General features: G+C 43.1%; 1 protein-coding gene across 3 annotated transcripts in view; it reads right to left on the bottom strand.

Moving 5' to 3' along the window:
- Positions 1-21,276, bottom strand: part of Dnajc5b (DnaJ heat shock protein family (Hsp40) member C5 beta) — a 77,604-nt gene that overhangs the window by 22,870 nt on the left and 33,458 nt on the right. For all 3 annotated transcript variants that reach the window (XM_042270662.2, XM_006974672.4, XM_042270663.2), the window contains one exon: positions 14,538-14,664. In XM_042270662.2, coding sequence (XP_042126596.1) covers positions 14,538-14,656 — 119 coding nt within the window. In that variant the 5' untranslated portion in view covers positions 14,657-14,664. The remainder of the gene's footprint in view (positions 1-14,537; positions 14,665-21,276) is intronic.

Here is a 21,276-nt window from a genome sequence, read left to right as displayed (position 1 = left end):
TAAAACTGTTTTTTCCCTAAACTCCCTTTCAAAACCTAACAGGACCTTTTCTCACACACTGGAGGTCTTGTTGATTTGACTTCTGAACATCAGAGGCATACACTTGAACCTTCCTCAAATCCTACCAAATTCCTCAAATGATTTCCTGTCATACCCCCAAGAAGATGACTGCGGCTGCCACTCCTATTTCCAGGCTTCGCAGCATTGTTGGACAAGATTTTACAACCCTGTGAACAACCAACAATAAAAATATACACTTCCTCCCTTCGCTGGTCTCCCATGAGGCCTGCCTGGCAACGTTCAACTTCAGTAAACTTCTTTTCATGACCTCAAGAAAGATGTCCACGCCTCTATTCCCAGTTCCCTCATCCTCTCTCAACAGGCACCCCACCTCTGACTTGGGAAGGATAAAAAGATTACCAGAAAGAAGCAATCCACACTCTTCTGCCTCTACATTTCTGAGTAAGCACACCACTGTCTCCCCGCTTCTCCCACGGTGCCCATCCTCTGCTCATCTGAGTGGATCCTAAAGCATCTTAGGCTCCCACTTTCAACTCTAGTGTTGTCAGTAATGTCTCTGCCAGTCCCTTCTCCTCAGTAATAAAACTTGCCTAGGTCACGTTTTAAGGTCAAGGCACTAGTCACACTTTCCTAGGTCATGTTTTAAATTTTAAGCAAGTGTATACTGCCAATCTGTAGTCCAAGAGTTCCCCCTTTTTCTTTGTTTTCGGAGATATGGTTTCACTAAGTTATTCAAGTTAGCCTTGAACTCACTATGTATCCCAGGCTGGCCTTGAACTCATGGTCTTCCTACTTCAGTCTTCCTGTGATTACAGACCCCTGCTGTCAGGCCTGGCTTCCTCATCTTTCCCTTTGTTTATAAATGTTCTTCTCTTCCCCTGTACCGGAACACTTCTTCAAAGCACAGTCTACACAGAAGGTCACTCTTCAATGCTCATTCCCTCCGCAGCCCACTGTAACCTGGTTTCTATTTTCAGTTCTCTCCCCAGCGTACTCTCCCTTCGATGACACTCGGGATGAGAACCCACAGGCTTATTTTTATCCCTCTGACTCTTGACCTTTTTGCAGTGTTTGATGGCCGCTCCTTTCTTCCCTAGGCTTCCTGGATGTCTTTTCAGTTCTTTTCTGGTCCTGGCTTGAGCGGCTAGGATGGGGAAAGGCTGGCAGGCACAAGGTGTTTGAGGAGCCCTTGCAGCCAAGTTTGGCAAAATCGGTGTTTCGTACCAAGCGGCCAGCGCATTTGCAAGTGAGTGAAGTAAGGAGGAGGACAGGCCATCAGATAACCCAGATGACAGCAGCCGTGACTGGAGAGTGGACAGAACCCAGAAAGTTTGCACTCATTACCCCTAAACCAGATGAGGGCTGTCTGTCATAAGGGACCAAGGATAGACGGGCAACCTTTTGTCACTGTGGTTTTCTGTGCCCATCATTTCTCCTTGGCCCGGACAGTTTTCAGCATCCATTGCTAAGAACCATGTGTGAAGGAGTGTTGTTCAGGAGACTCACACATGCTGGCCCTGGTCCTTGGGTGTCTGGTTCCACAGGTCTGGAGTTTCTCATGGTTTCAAAGTCACCCAGCTGATTCAGCTGGGCACTGAAGTCAGAGAACCACAGGTTTTATAGTTTTGCTGTTATCTTATTGGAAATTTAGTTTGTGGTATTTTTGTATACAGAATCTATCTTCCCATTTATAACTGTAGCATAAAGCTGGTTTAAGCTGATGTGAGAATTGATGACCTGGTTCCTCTGATAAAGTGTCTAATGACATATTCTATCTGAAAGCCATTGGTCCACCTACGTTCCCACTTCAAACTTCCACACCGGGTCCTGGGCTGCTCTTCCAGCTCCGTATCCTCTGCTCCCAGCTTGCACATTTCCCCTCTAACTGACCCCAGTAGTGCAGACACACCTGTGGCTTTCGAGACCCATTTTTGCTTTGAGTCTCCCCGTAGCCTGCTCACCTGCCCTCACCACCTACTCTCTCTCCAACTTGCTAGTTTTTCTCTTCAGCTGTCCACCTGATTTGGAAGTGGCCAGCTCAGAGAGCTGACTCCTGTAGGAAAACCTAGCCCACATAGAGAAATAGAGTGTGCCCACGGACGAGTGGCAGAAACAGGTTCAGACACTTGATATCTGTGTGCTGCTGTGAGACCTGATGCCCAGCAGTCTCTTGGATTCTTTATTTTCCTTTCTCTGTTTCACTTTGGATGATTCTAGGCCGCATTTGAGGTCAGTGAGCATTTCCTCTGCATCTCCAATCTCCCATCGAGCCTTTCTACGAAACTTTTCACTGAAGTTATTGAATTTGCAATCCCAGAATTTCTGCTTGATTCCTTTTGTGATTTCTGTTTCTTTACTGACATTTTCTGTTTGATGATTCACTATTCTCATCCTTTCCTTTCATTCTTTAGACTCCATTTTCCTTATTAGCCTTTGTAAATTTGAATTAGCTGATTTACAGTTTTTATTGTATTGTTATGTCCCAAGTCAGAGCTTTCCAAGGTATTCTTTCTTTGATTTTTAAAAAAGACTTTTTAAATTTACTCTTGGAAATTTCCATGCATATATACAATGTATTCCAAATGCATCCACACCTACTACCTCCTTTGAACTCCCCCAGGACCCTCCACTTCAGCCCATCTCTCTCCCCACTTCATGTCCTCTGTTGTCATTTATTGTTATTATTAATTATTACTATTATTAGGTCTCTGAGTTCAACTAGTGCTGACTATATATGTGCATGGTGTGGAAGCACCCACTGGGCATGGACAACCTTCTAGTGGCCACATCTCCTAAGAAAAGTGACTCTTCCTACCTCAGCAGCCATCGACTGGCAGTAGCTCCTGGGCTATGGCTGGAGCTTAAGAAACCCTTCCCCCATTCATGCAGAAATGCTGACTGACTTGACCTTGTGCAGGTCTTGTGCAGGTAGCCACAGCTGTCATGTGAGCAGCAGCCATGCCATATCTAGAAGACAATATTTCACAGCTCTCCTATGTATCACAGCTCTCCTCCCAATTCTCTGTCTCGATTTTTCAACCTGTGTACAAGCCATACTTCCCTACATGCATGCCTCATCTATTTTGAAAACTAGACATTTCAAACTGGATAATTGCAGCAACTCAACAAACCAGACTCTCTCTTTCCTTGTGATTTTTGTTGTTGTTACGGTTGTTAGTTAAAGTCGCTTTTCTGGCCTAACTTGTAAAGTTTGTATGCATAGGCTTAATAATCAACTAAAAGATCAGGTGTGGAATTCTGTATCTAGCTGGCACCAGAAATTTCACGGTCTTTGCAAATGATGAGTGTCAAAGGTATAGTATGTTAAGGCAAGGCACACCTTTGACACTCATCTAGACAGTTTACAGCTCTGCCTATCCTTAGTGTGCGTACACAGAGCTTGAAATCAATCAGAAGTGACTCCAGGCCTTCGTGGGTCTTTTCTAAGTGTGAGCACAACTTTAGGCATGGGAGTGGCTTCTGGCTACTGAGGGCCATTACATGACTTATTCCAAAGCCTCATTCCCTAGACCATTCCATGATTCTTCCATGATAAGAATCTCCCATGATTCTTAGTGAGCTGTTCCCCATTGGCCAAGGAGGCAGTGACAAACCATTTGCCTACAAATGTTTCCACACCCCCTATGCTCCCCATAACTGCTGAGCTAGATTGGGTAGATTCGAGTAAGTCCTTGAGTCTTCCAATAAGCCACCAGGCAGATCAATCAAGAATACTTCTTTGCAAGTAAGATTATTTCCTGATCATTCTGGTACCCAAATTGTTAGTGGTAACTGGAATGGCGCGCAGTTCTTCCAATGCTATTTTTGCCCTGAGGAGCAAGTATGGGATGAGGACAGGGGACATGCGATGAAGAGTGTTTTCCATACTACTATTTACCTGTACTTGCAGGGCTGGGGTGGTAGCTCTGTTGGCAAAGAACTTCCCTTGCTGAGAATCTGAATATATCCCCAAACCGACACAGAACAAAAGCAAAACCTGGGTCTGGTTGGTGCCCACTAGCAATCCTAGCCTTGAGGCAGGGACTAGGGAAACCCTGGAGCTCACCCACTAGCTTACTTGACATGTTCTAGGTCAGTGAGAGACTGCTTCATCAAAATATGGGGACAATGCCTGATAAATGACACTCACAGTTGTCCTCTGGCCTCCACCCACACCTCCTCTCTCACTTTCACAGGAAAGCTTTCTCTAACATTTCATGTAGATTTCTATCTTTGTCATAGACTCTCTTCAAAGCTCCTGAGTTGTAAAAATCTACTCATTTTTTCCATTACTCAATTGTAACCATCAGTTCTATTTCCTGTGATTTCTCTCTCTAGCATCTAGCAGTGTATAGGCTAGGGATGAGTGATGGGAAGGAGCTAGGAATGAGTGATGGGAAGAGGCTAGGAATGAGTGATGGGAAGGGGCTAGGAATGAGTGATGGGAAGGGGCTAGGAATGAGTGATGGGAAGGGGCTAGGAATGAGTGATGGGAAGAGGCTAGGAATGAGTGATGGGAAGGGGCTAGGAATGAGTGATGGGAAGAGGCTAGGAATGAATGATGGGAAGGGGCTAGGAATGAGTGATGGGGAGAGGCTAGGAATGAGTGATGGGAAGAGGCTAGGAATGAGTGATGGGAAGGGGCTAGGAATGAGTGATGGGAAGGGGCTAGGGATGAGTGATGGGAAGGGGCTAGGGATGAGTGATGGGAAGAGGCTAGGAATGAGTGATGGGAAGGGGCTAGGAATGAGTGATGGGAAGGGGCTAGGAATGAGTGATGGGAAGGGGCTAGGAATGAGTGATGGGAAGGGGCTAGGAATGAGTGATGGGAAGGGGCTAGGAATGAGTGATGGGAAGCTCTTGGTTTTAATTTATATAAACTGTTATCTCTGCTGATTGCCAAAGCCTCCCGTGTTCTGTCTGCCGTGAGTTTGTAGACAACGCAGTCCCTCTTGTTTAAAGAGCTTACTGTACAGGAACAAACTTAGCAAGATACGTTTTCCATAATGAGCAAATCAGGAGCAAAATCAGAGAGACCATGATGAGAGGGAACAACAAAACACAGGGTTCATATTAATGAAAAATTCAATATGCCCCCCCACCCCCGTATAACATAAGCATGCGACATGGAATAAATGCTGAGTGAGTGGAAATGCCATTGATTGTAATGTTCCCAGTGCTGAGGAAGGACAGGTTGGTACTCCCAGAAGAGCCAAGAAGATGGAGTAGATGAAGACATCCAGGAGAAGGGAGGTCACGTGGCCCCCCGGAAATTGTCTCCAGCATGGCCTTGCATACTTCTTAGTGGAAGGTTTTAGAACTCAGGAAACAAATTAGTGCCTGATAGAGATTAATTTCAATTAATCTTGTGAGCTTGAATCATCACTCTGCCTTGCAAATATTTACAATTCTTCTATTAGCTATGCATTCCCCTGACAGTTACTTTATTCACGAGCAGCCTCTCTCTTTACCTGTAATTGCTAATAAAGATGGGTAAAAACACCACAGACTGGAGTTGCGACAGAAATGGCACTCTTCCTGCTCTTTGTGAAACCAGCCATTGCCTCATTTTGGTTCACTCAGGAGACTCTCAACTTTGAATTTGGGATAATTTTTCCAGAAAGTTCCATGTGACAGAGAATGAGATAGAAAAGCATTGTTTGAATTTCCTGCTGCTCTGTGAACAAAGACACTTGATACCCTGTCAACAAGAGGTTAAACTGGTCCACAAAGCATGGGGACTTCATTGATGTGTGAAACCAATTTCCTTTCATCTGGCCATCCTCCGAGGAGCTAAGAAAGAATGAGATCTTTGTGTGGTTTCTTAATCAGTGGGCTGACGTTTGCTAGGCCCTTGTACCAGGCATGCCATGGACACCTAGTACTTTCAATTTCTTTATCTTATTTCTGTATAACCTTAAAAGTATAAATATTGGTGTAAATATAAAGTAACATTTATGGCAGGAGAGGTGGCTCAGCTGTTAAAAGCACTTACTGCTCCTGCAGAAGACCTGAGCTGGGTTTCCAGCATGAATATGATGGCACACAACCACCTATCACTTGAGTTCCAATCATCCAATGCCCTCTTCTGACTCCACAATCTTCTGCACGCACATGGTGCATATACATCCACTCAAGCACGCGCGCGCACACACACACACACACACTTTAAACATTTTAAATTAACATTTATATAACATATAAGATGTTGCTGTTGTTTGAGACAGGGTCTAGAAATCACGATGGAATTTAGGCTGCCCTTGAGTTCACAGCCTTCTTCCTGCCTCCTGCTGCCAAATAGTAGGAGCACAGGTATGAGCAACCACACCAGCATGTGAGATTTGGATCACTTAAAACCTACATTCTCTAAACTGACTCTGTGTCCTTTCCCTCACCTCCTGTTTACTTCTCACTGTGTCCCAAACAGAAGACCTGGCCTTTCCCTGTCCATCTGCCCCCATCTACGTTTGCTGGGTTAGTTGGCTACTTCTCATCTGGCAAGATGGTGAAGTATATCATTTGAGAAACGGTTCTAAAGAGCTGAAAATGAAAACACAATCAAGGAGAGCACAGGCAGAACCACACAATCAAAATATACTTGCTGATGGCTGTAGTTTTTCATCTGGCAAATGTCGGCATGGGGCTGGGGCTGGAGCTGGGGCTGGGGCTGGGAGGGGCGTGTCTGTCCTAAAGGAAGTTGACGGAGTGGGAGATGCAGAAAAGGAAAAGCGGGTCAGGCACCGCTGGGTGGGTGCAACGAGGCAGCATCAAGTCAGGGAGCCTTTGGAAAGTGCCCCGCCTTGCAAAAAAGGGGACCTGCTGAGCACCCCATGGTCGCGTAGGAGCCGTCTAGTCTCCTACCTCTCTCTTCCCTTCTTTCCTTTGCTTTTTCTTGCAAAAAAAAGTTAGACCTCAACTAAAGTTTTGCTTTTGCTTCTTTTTTCTTCCTCTGTCCTCCAATTGAGTTCTAACTTGTTTGGCTTTTGTAATCCCATAAAATAAATTTGAGAAACTCATTTTTAGCTTAGTACAAAAAAAGCGAAGGTTAAACGTGCAAGGGATGTGATTTTCTCATTACTAGCGTGCTAAATAGAAGTTATAGTTATTTATTTACTTACTCATTTGTGCATTTGTTTTGGTTTAGGGGATCAAACTGGCCTCTTGCTCTTACTAGGCAAGTGCTCCACCACTGAGTTATACCCCTAGCAACTGTAGCAATCTTTAAAAGATGATGTGTGAGTGTTTTGCCTGTGTGTACATATCCACACTGCATGCATTCCTGGTATCCATAGAGGCCAGAAGAGAGTGTCAGATACTTTGGAACTGAAGTTGTGGACCACTGTGAGCCACCATGTGGATGCTGGGAACTGAACCTGGGACCTTCTGCAAGAGCAGCCAGTGCTCTCGGCCTCTGAACCATCTTTTCCAGCCCCCAACCTTTTAACGTCTTCCATGAAAATTAAATATTTCAAAATATGATATCACACATATGCTCCTAGCAGAGTTCCTTGTCCCGTGTCCTGGCCGAGCTTGATGACTCTGTTCCATGGGTCTATTTATCTGACTCTCTCTCTGACCTGGGTGAACCACTTGGCACTTCGAGTCTTCTATGATTCTCAGGAGCCATCCCAAGTTAGTACTTTTTATCCACTTTACTTTTTTAAGAAAATGAGGCTGAGGAAAAGAGGTTAAGTCCTGGCTTCTGTAGCTTCATACTTTGCACTCCTAGCTACTACTTCATACTTAGAAGAATTTAGTGTGAAAATCCACATGGAACACTTTGAAGAGGATAGGCAATTTCTAGGTCATGCCTAACGCGCCCACCTTCCTGCCACGCCTTGCTTTTCTCCCCAGTAATTAACATCTGTCGGGCTGCACATCTCACTTGCTTATTAGTAAACCTCCCCAGAACGGAGGCTGCATGAGGCAAGCACTTGATCCAACTGCTTTATTGCTATTTTCTCAGTACCTAGACGAGAGTCCAGCACATAGTTGGTGCTCGGTAAGTACTCATGGGATAATGACAAAACTTGCTTGTATGAAGCTACTGCTCTTGTCAGAGAGACTCCCTAGACCTAGTTGAGATCTCTAAGTGCTCCATCGGCCCTCCTGACTTCTGTTATAATGCGCAGCAGTGTGAGGTACAGAACAACACTCCAGAGGCTTCGGAGTACGAATGCTTATGTGCTCATCAGTGTCAATGAGAAGGGGGACTCTAACCACACAAGCGATGGGTTTTGAGCAGCAGGAGCAGCCGTGCTGAAGTGTTAAATTTGGCCAATTTACCCAGTTCAAGTTCTTTAAGGTAGCCTGGCTACAGAACTACAGGTGGATGGCACCTTTGAATCATTGCACACATTCTTCTCACTCACTGCTGGAAATCTGACGTATCAGGCCACGTTTGGAAAGCCAGGGCAGCAGCTTTTGAGAAAGGAATCTAAGCCAAGCCCAGGGCTTCCTTCAAATGAGTACATGGAGAATCAGTGGGGCAGCCTTGAAGATGCCCATCTGAGCATGGTATGGGACTGAAATCTTGTGGGAAAGAATCCATCTACAAGAAAGAAGGAAGCATGATGACCTTGACCTAGGAGCATCATCTGTCAGAGAGGGCTGGGATTCTGAACGGAGCATCCCTGCTGCTGGTCTCCGGCTCATCCTTGAGCACATATCTAGGTCCTATAGGAAACGAGAGCTGACCCTTAGGGAGCTCAACAGATCATGAGAAGAGGGGGACATCAGTCTCTGTACTCAGCTCCATGCCTCCCCAGGTCACAGCCCAGCACCAGGGATTAGAGGCTCAGGTCTCAACACTAGGGGAGACTTCTGGGCTAGAAGTCGTCAGAGGACCTGGAGCCGCGGGTGGCTATTAGGGAGCCCCTGCATTGCCTGCCATGCATGGGAGATGCACACAGATGCAGGGCAGTTGTGTCTAACCGAGTGGCAGTGGCAGGCCAGAGCCAGAGTGAGACAGTGGCCGCAGACACAGCCACTGAGCTGTTGGCAAAGTGGTGTCATTGGCAGGGTGGAAGCTTGGCTTGGAGGACACCGCTGAGTGGGAACGACCTGATTCTTTGGTTCCATACGCTTTCTCAGAAGGGACCTGGAGAATAACTTGGGTGGTAGAAATTGAAACTCAGGTTCTTGAGTTAGCGGAAATGGTCACTTGAAGTCAAGTCCCCGGCTGTCTGGCTACCTCACATTTCACTAACATCTCTCTTCTCTTTCACCTGCTTCGTTCAGGAACTTCCTAAGAACTCTACTGACTCAGAGAAACTAAGTTGGGCAGGCAAAACCTGCTAAAGTTAGGACAAATGAGGGGAAGGGAGATTATCCTTTGACACTCTGGGGGCACCAGCATTTTCACAGGGCCTCCTCCCAACCATACATTAAGTAGGTGGTAGGACTTCTAAGCGATGGAATAAATAGACATTGCTCATCTCCTGCAAACACTGGCAAAGATGAAATGCTTTCGCCCATCTGTAAGAAGATTGGATTAAATGAGCCTCGGCTGCTAAAGTCTTTGGAATGATAAAAGTCCGCAATGCTAAAGACAGTTTATTCTTTGCTGAGGGTGACAGAAGACACGCCACGGGTTTCTCTTTCCCTAATGTGTCACTTAGATACAGCCCAAGCTTTCACCTGTGCTGACTAGATGAATGGTCTTTGAACAGTAGCACCAAATGGCAGGCTAATTTTAGACTGAGAAGAATGACGAGGAGATTCACTCGATCACAATGGCACCTGGTATTTCTACTGTGCCTTCTCACAAAGGGCTCCACAGACTTTGAGAAAAATGGTCTCATTTCTTTCTACAAAATCTCAACAAGGCAAGAGCTTAGGTGACTGATAGTCTGACACAGTAAAAGCCTTCCTATTGTCCTTTCTTCCCAGCTGTCTTTGAGGGAGAAGGCACTCTACTAGATCAACTACTTAATGAAGGGTTGAATTTCAGAAATTAAAAGGAAAAGGCATTTTTCAGACCCTGAGACGGATTTTACCACAGGTATGGGAGGGGCTTGGAGAGGTCTTTGAAGCAGCCACCTGTGGTAATTATCTAAAAGAATAAAGGACTAAAGGTGCCCAAACTTTCCTTCCTAATTTCATATGCCCCTCTTAGGGAGGACATTTCTCCTTCTCCCATCCAGAGAGTGAGATCCCATGTCCTTGTTTATCTGCAGTGAGGATGCTATAATTTCAGATCCCTAATCAGAAACAACCAGGACTGAACAAGTAAATGGTTTTTCTGGGTCCCTTGGATCCTTGTTTCGGGGGTTTGGGATTAGAACCCACAATACCTGGGAAGGAAATGGAAACAAAGATTGTTTCATTTCTTCTACCCCTCCCTGACTTTCTGGGGCAATGGGGTTTCTTTCTAGGAGAAGTTCAAATACTGTTTAACAACACAGCCTTGAAGGGCAACCACCTAATTGGTTACCTTTTTTGGCTGTAGCGGGCAAACACCTGGCAGACAGGAATTTTCCCTGATAGCTGAAATACAGCGTCCCGGGATGCCATATTTGCGGCTCTCCTTCAGCACTTGAAGAGCGCTGTGCCCGGGTCCTTCCAGACTGTCCTTCAGGCCTGTCACTCAGAGTCCTGCTTCACCATAGACAGCATGTTCTCTTTCAAGTCTCTTTCTTGGTTTTAGTTTTTAGAAGTTTAATGATGTCGTGTTTGGGTTAGATTTCTTTTGTTAGCCTATTTGGGTTCACTTGGGTTCTTATAACCATAGGTTTTTTGTTTTTCCAAATTTGGGGAGATTCAGCCATTAATTCTTTAAATACCCCTTCAGTCTGCTCTCTCTTCTTTCCACCGAGACTCCAGTGCTGCACAGGAATCTGTTACGGAGCCACGGATCCCCAAACCTTGGTTGCTTTCTCTCTCTGTTGTTCAGACTGGTAAATTTTACTGATCCATCCTCAAATCCAGGGATTCTGTTCTGAGTCTCCCCACTGTTACCCAGCTCAACAGCTGTTACCATTGTTTCTGTTACCTCTCAGTTGGGTAAGTCCATTTGGTTCTTGGCTGTGAGCATTCTTTCCTGTGGTTTTTAGTTTCATTTGTTTCACAATCATCTGTAGCTTGTTGTTAAGTCCTTCCCCACCCCCCTCAGGGTTTGACTTTCAGTATCTGTCTCCTGTCAGTATGGGAGTCAGGTGACCTTTCTCATTCACATTGTGACTTTCTTAGTTCATTTTATGATAGGTGATTTAAATCTTGTCTGGATATCTTGACTGTAACTTTAAGAGAATTTGGGTTCTACTTTTAACAGTCACCCACTTAGGTTTAACAAATAGGTCTCAGTCTACTTTTTCAGGTAGTGCCAACGAGAATCTAATTTTCAGAGCTTTTATGGTACTATTTTGACTTACTAGTTTGTCTCCCATGAGCCTTTCTTCTTTTAAATCTTTATTTTTATTTTTCATGTGTATGGATGTATATATTTTATGTGTATGTATGTGCCTGTATGTCTGTGTACCAGAACTATGCCTGGTGTGGGTGCTGAGGCCAGAAGAGGGTATTAGATTACTTGGAACTAGAATTATAGCCGTTGTGAGCTCCCACGTGAATGCTGGATAACCTGGGCCTTCTGGAAGAGCAGGCAGTGAGTGTTTTTAACTGCTGAGCCAACTCTTCACCCTCCTAGGAACCTTTTGGGATCCTTCTCTATAGTACCTGGGAAGCTGAGCGGGACTTCATTTAGGCTGAGTTGCTCTTAGGTGGGGAAGGGAATCTCTGAGCTCCTCTGACAAAGGCGCACTTCAGGACTAAGTGCCTACTACAGATGCTCTCACACTAGTGTCCTCTGCCAAACAGAGCCTCTGAGTGGAAGAGGGAGCTGCAGGTTATAAGACATGAAAGTGCTTCCCTATGCTCATGGTCAAGGGACTTTTAATTGACAATCTTTCTATCATGCAGGGATTGTCTAGGGTTATTGGGTGATGTCTTCAATTGGGGAAAGATTAAGGCTACCTGGGTTTATTCTGCTGCAAGAACAGGTGGGAATTGAGAAGACACCCTGACTGGGTTGTCTTCTGATAGGTGAGGAGTGGGAGAGTCATAGGATGCTCTGTGGCTGTGTTAATCCTTTGATCCCGAGGTCATCAGCCAGTGCACCCCTTCTAGCTGTCAGAGTTCAGTTTAGTTGTCTCTTGTATCATTCTTAAGGACTGCAGCCAAGCGTATCAGGAAGGGCAGGGAGAGAGAATTCTGCTCCATCTTGCCCAGTCTAGAAGTTCTGTGTGCTCATATAGGCATGAGGTCTCTTCACAAAGGTATGCAAGGAATTAATGATATTGTTTCTCCTGAGGAGGTAACCTGGAACATGTATGTTTTTATTTTAACTCAATGAAATATTGTTTAATATCTATTCAAAAGTGAGACTAAAGGTAAAAGAAGAAACTTCCTACCCCAATCTTGTTTTCAAGAGGACAACCAAGGATTATAATGGAGGTCGAACAGCATATGGATCAGCAGTTGGTAATTTTATTACATTTCACTGGCCTTTCATTTCACTTTGCTCTCACTGCTTCAATCTAGATCTCTGAGTGTAAGAATAATATTCTCAGTGGATTTGCAGCCTGCTCCTACATTTTGAATTACTTGCAGAATACAAATGTCTAATTTAGATAGAAGTAGATGCTCTGGGCAGCATGCTAGTACCCTAATCAGCTGAAAAATAATATTTGTTTGACATTAAAACCAAATTAATGGCAAGACACTGATTACATGAAAAGACTTTATGTTGTGATTACTAAACTTGCAAGCAGCTCGGCATAATTAATGCCTTAATTAGGATATGACCTGAAATCTCAGCTTCCAAAATTAATAAAGGCAATTAAAAGTCTTATTTGTAAATTGAGCTTTAAGAATGGAAAGGAAGTTTGATGTAGCTTAACTCCTCATTTTTGTAGTTATTAAACCTCAAATGCAATTGCTCTGACTCCCACCGCCAATGTCCCCACAGACCAGCTTAGCCTGAAACCTTAGGGAAGATTTAGTGATGTTCCAAGGAGGTCATTCATTAGTCGTGGGCTGTGCCACTGCTAGGCACACTTCTAAAGCTCTTATGGCAAACAAAGCAGTAAGGACTTCTCTGTCCCTAGAACTCCAAGTGAAATGTGAGTTAGAAGATCTGCATTGACCTTAATCAGCCTCCACCATTTTCTAAACACTGGGTCCAAATGGCGGCCTGGAGGACTGTCACTTCTGCAAGCTTCTTGAGGCCTCATCAGCTCCCACAGTGCATCCCGTGGTGAAGCTCGAGGCCAAAGAAGGTCTCATCAGTGGTAAAATCTGAGAAGTCAATAAATATCGGTGGGCTAGTGACTTGATAAAACCAGGTCTGGAATTCTGCCTCATTCCTTATACCTAAACCCTGAAAAGGTCAAAGATTTAATGCCAAAGCAAAACCATGAATGTACTGACAGGAGAAAGGAGGTATCTTTTTATGACATTGTAATCGAGGGGGGCTTTTTAGCCAAGACAAGTATGACCGCGACCCAACAGAAGTCACTAACAATTTGTCTACTTCGAATTTTTTAAATTCCACATATTTAAAAAAGAACTATAAGTTTAAAAAAACCTAGTTCAAGATAAAAATTAAGAAGATACTAATTAAAACGATCAAGTTTTGCTTCATTTTGTCTTATGAAAGAAGAGCTTTATTCCTCAATTAGGAAACAATAGGGAATAGATATTGTGATTTATATACAGGATGTTAAGCATAGAGAAAGATTAAAAGAACTTCCGTGTTAAATAATAGCTTGTAAAATGCCTAAATAAGTTGAGAATAAACATAGGTCACAGGCATGAAAACAGGACATTTAATAACATCAAGATGTTTTCATTACAGGACTGAGGAGAAAGAAAGATGGGTGGAAACTGTAGACAAATTCAGTTTAATCTTTTACTGTCTTATCTGGACAGAAAAGGAAAAGGAAGCAAACTCTCCATGAAAACTGTCGTAAGGTAAAAGTATAGATACACATTATCTTCATTTTTGATAGTTTAAAATCAGCAATTTTATGCTTCACGTGTATTTTTATTCCTTAGAATCTTAAGTAAAATGATATTTCAGGTTTTTTCCCTACAGTAACTATTAGAGACAAATCAGCTATGGAAAGATCCAAACTGAAGGCTTCAGCAGTGTGATTGACAGTACAGCATTTGTGACAAACCTGTCTACCATGTGATATCACGTCACATGGGTTAAAGTGCAGCTACTGATTGGCTTAGGTTTCCTTCCTCCTCCTTCCTAGATGACTTCCTCTCCCAGTTTAGAGTATTATCCTTTTCTCAGGCTGGGCATCACACAGTAATTCTTTCAAAGATCACTGCTATACCTATCTCTTCGGAACTGTCGATGTTTCACAACAGGAAACTTGGGTCCAAAATTCAGATCACCTGGCCTTGGCAAGAAGCTTATGTCTCTAATTTGGCACCACTTGCCAATCACCAGAAACCACCAATGGTGGCACAGGAACTGTCCCCCACCCCCAGCACTTCTAGGGTACCTGTAGGTTTTCTTAATTTCTTCACACGATGCTCCCTTATGCAGGCCAAGAATTTCGTAGAGAGTTACTCCTGTTGTTGACATCGTCCGCTGTCTCTGGTTGGGTATGTTACACTCCATTTCTCAAGCTGCAAAACCAAAGAGGGGAAAATAGCCATGAAGGCGACGCGCTCTGGATCCCGCCCCCTGCCAGGGAAGAAAGTGCATGTTTAACCCTGGGTAAAATGATAATCCGAAGTGTCCTTGTGCGCCAGGTACAGCGTGAGGGAGAAAATGCTGAGAGCCAAACGCTGTTTCCAGTCAAAGACTGCAGGAGCCACACAAACAGAACAGGCCTTTACATAGAAAAGTTTGTGTATCTTTTATGTGTGCACATTTTCCAAATTTAGCTAGCCATGGGGACAATCATCCATGTAATTCCATCTCTACTGGCTGGTAAGACAGATGAGCTGATAAGGTGCTCGCCAGTAAACCTGATGACCTGTGCTGGACCTGAGGGACCCACATGGTCAAAGAAGAAAACCCATTTCAACAAGCTGTCCTCTGACTTCTACACATGTACACATATGCGTGTTCTTTTTTTTTTTTTTTTTTTTTGTTTTTCGAGACAGGGTTTCTCTGTGTAGCTTTGCGCCTTTCCTGGAACTCACTTGGTAGTCCAGGCTGGCCTCGAACTCACAGAGATTCGCCTGCCTCTGCCTCCCGAGTGCTGGGATTAAAGGCGTGCGCCACCACTGCCCGGCTCCCATATGCGTGTTCTTGTACACACACACACACACACACACACACACACACACACACACATTAATTAGTTCTAAAGTAAAGAGCTAAGAGACTTCAGGGAGCTGGTGAACACGACCCCCTGAAAGGTGCTGAGGCCCAGAAGGGTGATGCAGCACAAAGCACCCTACACAGCTCTGCAGTGTGGGGTGGGGGAGGCAGAAACGCCATTTAAAAGGCCATCCCGAGGCTCTGATGCAAAGAGCCCGACAATCCTCCCCATAGTCAAGCCCACAGTTCTCATAAAACTCAAAACCGGTCACAGTTTTCCTGAGACTGAATGACTCCTCCAGTGGACCAAGTCAGCCGTGGAGGGGGATTCCATTTCACACTCCGCCCCTGGCTCAGAGGTCTGTGGTTAGGCACGATCTTGAAGGGGACCCAGTGTTTAAAACTGAGCTACCCTGAGGGTAAACACAAGCCTGAAGTCAACAGGTAGGTCGACACCTAGAGACAGATCAAACTATCTATCATGAGGTTCACAACGGAGACCTCTCAAACTCCAGGGGACTGCCTGACATCAACAGTCACATCTCTCTACCTAATACTTAGCAGGAAAGAACAGAGACAGAGCCATCTGTATGTGTCTCAGTGTGGGGTTTGCTTTCTCCACTACCAGGACATTGGGGGTAGCCTGTCTAGAACACTAGCCACACAAGAGTGTACAGACTGAGGCACCTTTGAGAAGATGTGAGAACCTGGCCGGGTCAAAGATGCATGGTTAATGTGGCTAACAGAATGTTGGTACACAGGAAGGAAAGACTCTGGAAGACACTGTGCGGGCCCAGCCCAGCATAGACCATAGAACAGACAAGAGTCTACGAATCCAACTGATCATCACTTTCTTGCGTCCACCCAGAAGACTCCAGCTCTAGAGGACCCCAAAGGAAGCCACCACAGCACCCCCTTTACTGAGTTGTGTTTCTCTTTCGCTTTTGGTGGGGTCTTAGCAGTGTTTCTACATCATCTTTAGTCTTAAAGGAGAAACTTCCTCGTTTTTTGCCGCGCCTCTGGTTTTGTTGATGCATGTGTATTGGTTTCTTTTCTTGTTGTGTGACAAAACAAACAATAAAAGTGAGTTAAGGAAGGAAGAGCCATTTGAGCTCACAGTCTGTCGTAGTGATGACGTCATGGCAGCAGGTGTGTGAAGCAGCTGGCCCTTGGCATCCACAGTCAGGAAGCAGAGAGCTATAAATGCTAGTATTTAGTTCACTTTCTCCTTATAACCCAAATAATTCTGCTGCCCATACCCAGGGTGGGTCTTCTTGCCTCAGTGAACTCAATCTAGAAACTCCCTTACAAACATACCCAGAGATTTGCTTCCTAGATGACTCTGGATCCTCTCAGTTGGTCATCAACAATAACCATCACCTGTGCAATCCTTTTATCTCCTTTTTCTTTTTGCCCACTCCTTTCCTTTTTGCTATATTTTTAGTAATACCTTGGGTTTATCTTTTTAAAGGTTTTTTTTTATTTGATTTGCATCCTTATATTAATTTTGCTTATGTATTTTTCTGTTATTGGGCAGTATTTTTATTTTCAAGTTCTTGAACTTTCCTCTGCTTCTCTATAACATTCTTCTCTACTCTTCGCCTTGTCCCTTTATTTACCCTGCCCCTCTATTTCCCCTTCTTCCACTCCCTTTATCTCATTCATCTAGCATTTCTACCTCTACTCTCAATTTTCAACTTTACTACACACTCTACATTTGCCATTTGCTATTTTATGGTAACTGATGTATGACTAGGCTTTAATCAACTGTAAGTATATGTCTATATTTTGTTTAGTTTGATGTTGTTGCTGTTATGCAGCCTCCCCTTCCCCATGAATGGTGCTGGCAATTAGTACTCAAAAAGAAGCTACTCACTAATATGCTTCAATAAAGCTGGAAGAGACATCCAAACCAACTGATGCTCAAACTAAAATAGAGATGCAAGAAGTATGAAAAGGAAAGGCAACACGACTCCTCCAGACCACAGCTCCTCAATTTCTGAGCTCAAAGACACTGACATGGGTAAAATGCCAGATGAATAACTGATATGTATAGTTATAAAAAATATAGCCAGGTGGTGGTGGTGCATGCCTTTAATTCCATCACTTGGGAGGCAGAGCCAGGTAGGGATCTCTTTGAGTTCGAGGCCAGCCTGGTCTACAAAGTGAGATCCAGGACAGGCGCCAAAACAACAGAGAAACCCTGTCTCAAAAAACCAGGAAAAATAATCAATAACATAAAAGAAGAACTCAATTCAAGACCTGAGGAATAGACCCAGAAACACAAATGAGAAAGTCAGTAAAATGGATAAGAAATGCAAACTAGGAAACTGAGACGGGGAAGGGAGGGTGAGAAGAAAGGAAATTTGGAAATGGACAACAGTGGATCAAATAGAAAACAAAGGGAAATGTATCACCAATAGACTTGACCAAACAGAAGAAAATGTACCCGGGATCGTGGAAAAGGTTGAATACTGCATTCAAATATCAAGTACATAAAAATTAGCATGGCTACAAATTCAAAAAACTATGGAATATAAATAGGAGACCAAATCTACCCTAGACTGTGGTAAATAGATGGAGCTGAGATATTTTTAAAAACTAAAGGCATAGAAAATGTAATGAAATCACAGAAACTTCTCCAAGTCTAGGGAAAGAAATGAATATACAAGTTTAGACAGTTTAATACTCCAAATAGGCCTGACTGGAGGAACCTCTCCATGACACACTATAGTCAAAATGCCATTGAAATAAACAGCATAGGAAGCTGTAAGAGAAAATTCTAACTCACACACAAAAGTAAACATATTCCCGCACACCTTTAATCCCAGCACTCAAGAGGCAGAGGCAGGCAGGTCTCTGTGAGTTGGAGGCCAGCCTGGTCTACAGAGTGAGATCCAGGAAAGGCACCAAAACTACACAGAGAAACCCTGTCTTGAGAAAAACAAAACCAAAACCAACCAACCAACCAACCAACCAAACAAACAAACAAACAAAAAACCCAAAAGTAAACACATTAAAAAAACATCAGGGGCTGGAGAGATGGCTCAGTGGTTAAGAGCACCGACTGTTCTTCCAGAGGTCCTGAGTTCAATTCCCAGCAACCACATAGTGGCTCACAACCACTTGTAAAGAGATCTGGTGCCCTCTTCTGGCCTGCAGGGACACATGCAGGCAGAATACTGTATACATAATTAAAAAAAAAAAAGAATTCTGGAAAAACGAAGTTAAGAACCTTTGCCGGGCGATGGTGGCGCACTCCTTTAATCCCAGCACTCGGGAGGCAGAGCCAGGCGGATCTCTGTGAGTTCGAGGCCAGCCTAGGCTACCCAGTGAGCTCCAGGAAAGGCGCAAAGCTACACAGAGAAACCCTGTCTCAAAAAAAAAAAAAACAAAAAAAAACCAAAAAAAAAAACCCCAAAAACAAACAAACAAACAAACAAACAAAAAAACCATCAGAAATCACCCCAAGGCAGGAGTTTATAAAAGCATATATTTCAAGCTCTGAGGCCAATGATTTCCAACCAAGATTGCTAGGCCCAGCAAAACTATCTTTTAAAAGAACATTTCAGCATAAACACAGACTAAAGCACTGCTGAAAAGTACTTAAAGGAATCTAAACACACAAGAGGAAGCAAAACAGTCTCAGTCAAGAAAGCACAGGGAAGAATACAACTGTAGAGAGGAATGTCTGAAGGAAGGAAGCTGGAAATGAACCACAAGTCTACAACAGAAAGACGGCAAACCCCCAACACAAACAGAAAGAAAAGAACAATCATGGTAAGCATTTTTTTTAATTGCAGGAATTAGACTACCTCTATCAATAAAAACTCTACATTTGCATGGCCTTAACTCTCCAATTAAAAGATGAAAACTAGTTGATTGTGTTAAAAGACAAAAATGCAATTACCCATTGTCTCCCAGTAAAACACCACACTGACAAATACACAGATTAAGAAGGAAACTATTTACCAAGCAAGTGGAAGTTTAAACCTAGTTGGCATAGGCATCTTGATATGATAAAATGAACTCTGAACCAAAATTATCCAAAAGAGATAAAGACAGCCCCTACATAATAATAATGGAAACAACCCATGAAGAAAATATAACAGAGCCAGATATGGTGATGCATACCTGTAATCATCTGTAATTGTGACACTTAGGAGGCAGAGAGAGTAGAATCGGGAGTTCAAGACCAGCCTCAAGCAAATAGTGAGTTTAGACCCTGTCTCAAAGGAAGAACAAAACACACAAGAAAGGAAAGTATTACAAGTGTAAGAATGTTTGCATCAAACATTGGGGTTCCCAGTTTTGAGAAATATTAAGAGGCATAAAAGACCAGCTGGGTTCTGACCCAATAGTGATGGTGACTTCAACATTTCACTCTCACCAATAGGTAGATCATCCAGCGTAAAATCCACAAAGCAACTTCGGAGTTAACCTGCACCATAGATCAAATGGACTCGACACACATTGCAGACTATGCCACCTAACAGCTGTAGGACAGACTGTTTTCTCAGGAGCATGTGGAAATTCTTCCAAGTTAGCATTCAAGTGATCTCATGTATCAGATCATAGTGGAATAAAACTGGAAAGCAATACCTAGAGAAATTACAGATACTATCCAAGTACTTAAAGGTTGAACAACATATTCTTGAATGGTCAATGGGTCGCTTAAAGAAAACAATATCCATCAATGAAAAAATTTAAATTCTTGAAACAATTAAAATAAAACCAGAACTTAATAGGACCTGAAACCCAGCCAAGGATGGTTCTAAGATGAACATTTATAACTGCTCATAATTAAAATGTTTAATTGGAGCAATCTCAAAGAATTTAGTAACTTACCTTAAGGCCTTAGGAAAACAAGAACCAGCCAAACCCCAAATAAGTAGAAGTAAATTAATAAGGATGAAATTAATGAAATGAGAATCAAAGAAAAATACATACAATGTAGCAAAAAAACTTGTTCTTTGAAAAAGTGATTGAAAAAACAGGATTGACAAATTCTTAACCAAAGTTGACAGAGAGGAAGAGAGAAAGAGAGAGAAAGAGATTAGTAAAATTAAAGACAAAAAGGAAAACACTATGATAGATACCAATAATTCACAGGGTAATCAGGGAAAAATTAAAAACACATTCAAATAAACTGGAAAATCTGCGACAAATGGGTAAATTTCTAGAAATCTATGACCTACCAAACCCAAATCAAGAGGCTATAATTAAAATACATCAATCAACAGATATACAATAAGCAATGAGATTAAAGTAGTAATGAAGAGTCTCATACCTGAGAAAACCACAGAATTGGAGAAGTCATTGCCAAATTCTACCAGAATTTTAAAAGAACTAGTTTTAAAGAGGAGCCAACACCAGTGATTCTCACACTGTTCCAAAATAGAAGGAAAGAAGGAGGAAAATGAAAGGAAGGAAAAAAAGAAAGCCAAGGGACACAATGAACCTTGATCCTATGAACCACGATTACCCTGAATAAAAAAACAGATAAAGATACAAGAAAAAGAGAAGAGTTTTGATGAATATAGAAAAAAATCTCAGTCTAATACAGACTGAATCCAAGACCACAGTGAGAAGCTCCTACACTGTGACCAGTTGGTTTCATTCAGGATTCGAGGATGGGTCAACATACATAGATCAACAGTACAATATTACACACAATCATCTCAAGGGACTCAGAAAGAGGCCCTTGACAAAGTGCATCATTCCTCATGGCAAAAACCCCAGAGAAGCTTGGAATGTGAGGAATATACCTCAACATAGCAAAGGTTTTCTACAGCAAGGCCCACAGTAACATATCAAATAAGAAAAACAGAACACATTCCCTCTAAATCAGGAACTACACTAGGTGTCCATTCTCCTCACTCTTACACACTGTGAATATTAGTCACAAGGAAAAAATTAAAAGGGACACAAATAGTAAAAAAGTCAAATTATCCTTACTTGCAGATGGC

This window comes from Peromyscus maniculatus, chromosome 2 (assembly GCF_049852395.1).
Source record: "Peromyscus maniculatus bairdii isolate BWxNUB_F1_BW_parent chromosome 2, HU_Pman_BW_mat_3.1, whole genome shotgun sequence".
NCBI classification, from domain to species: Eukaryota; Metazoa; Chordata; class Mammalia; order Rodentia; family Cricetidae; genus Peromyscus; species Peromyscus maniculatus.
Note: the sequence above shows the minus strand (reverse complement) of the source record. Positions and strands in the feature narration are given on the sequence as shown.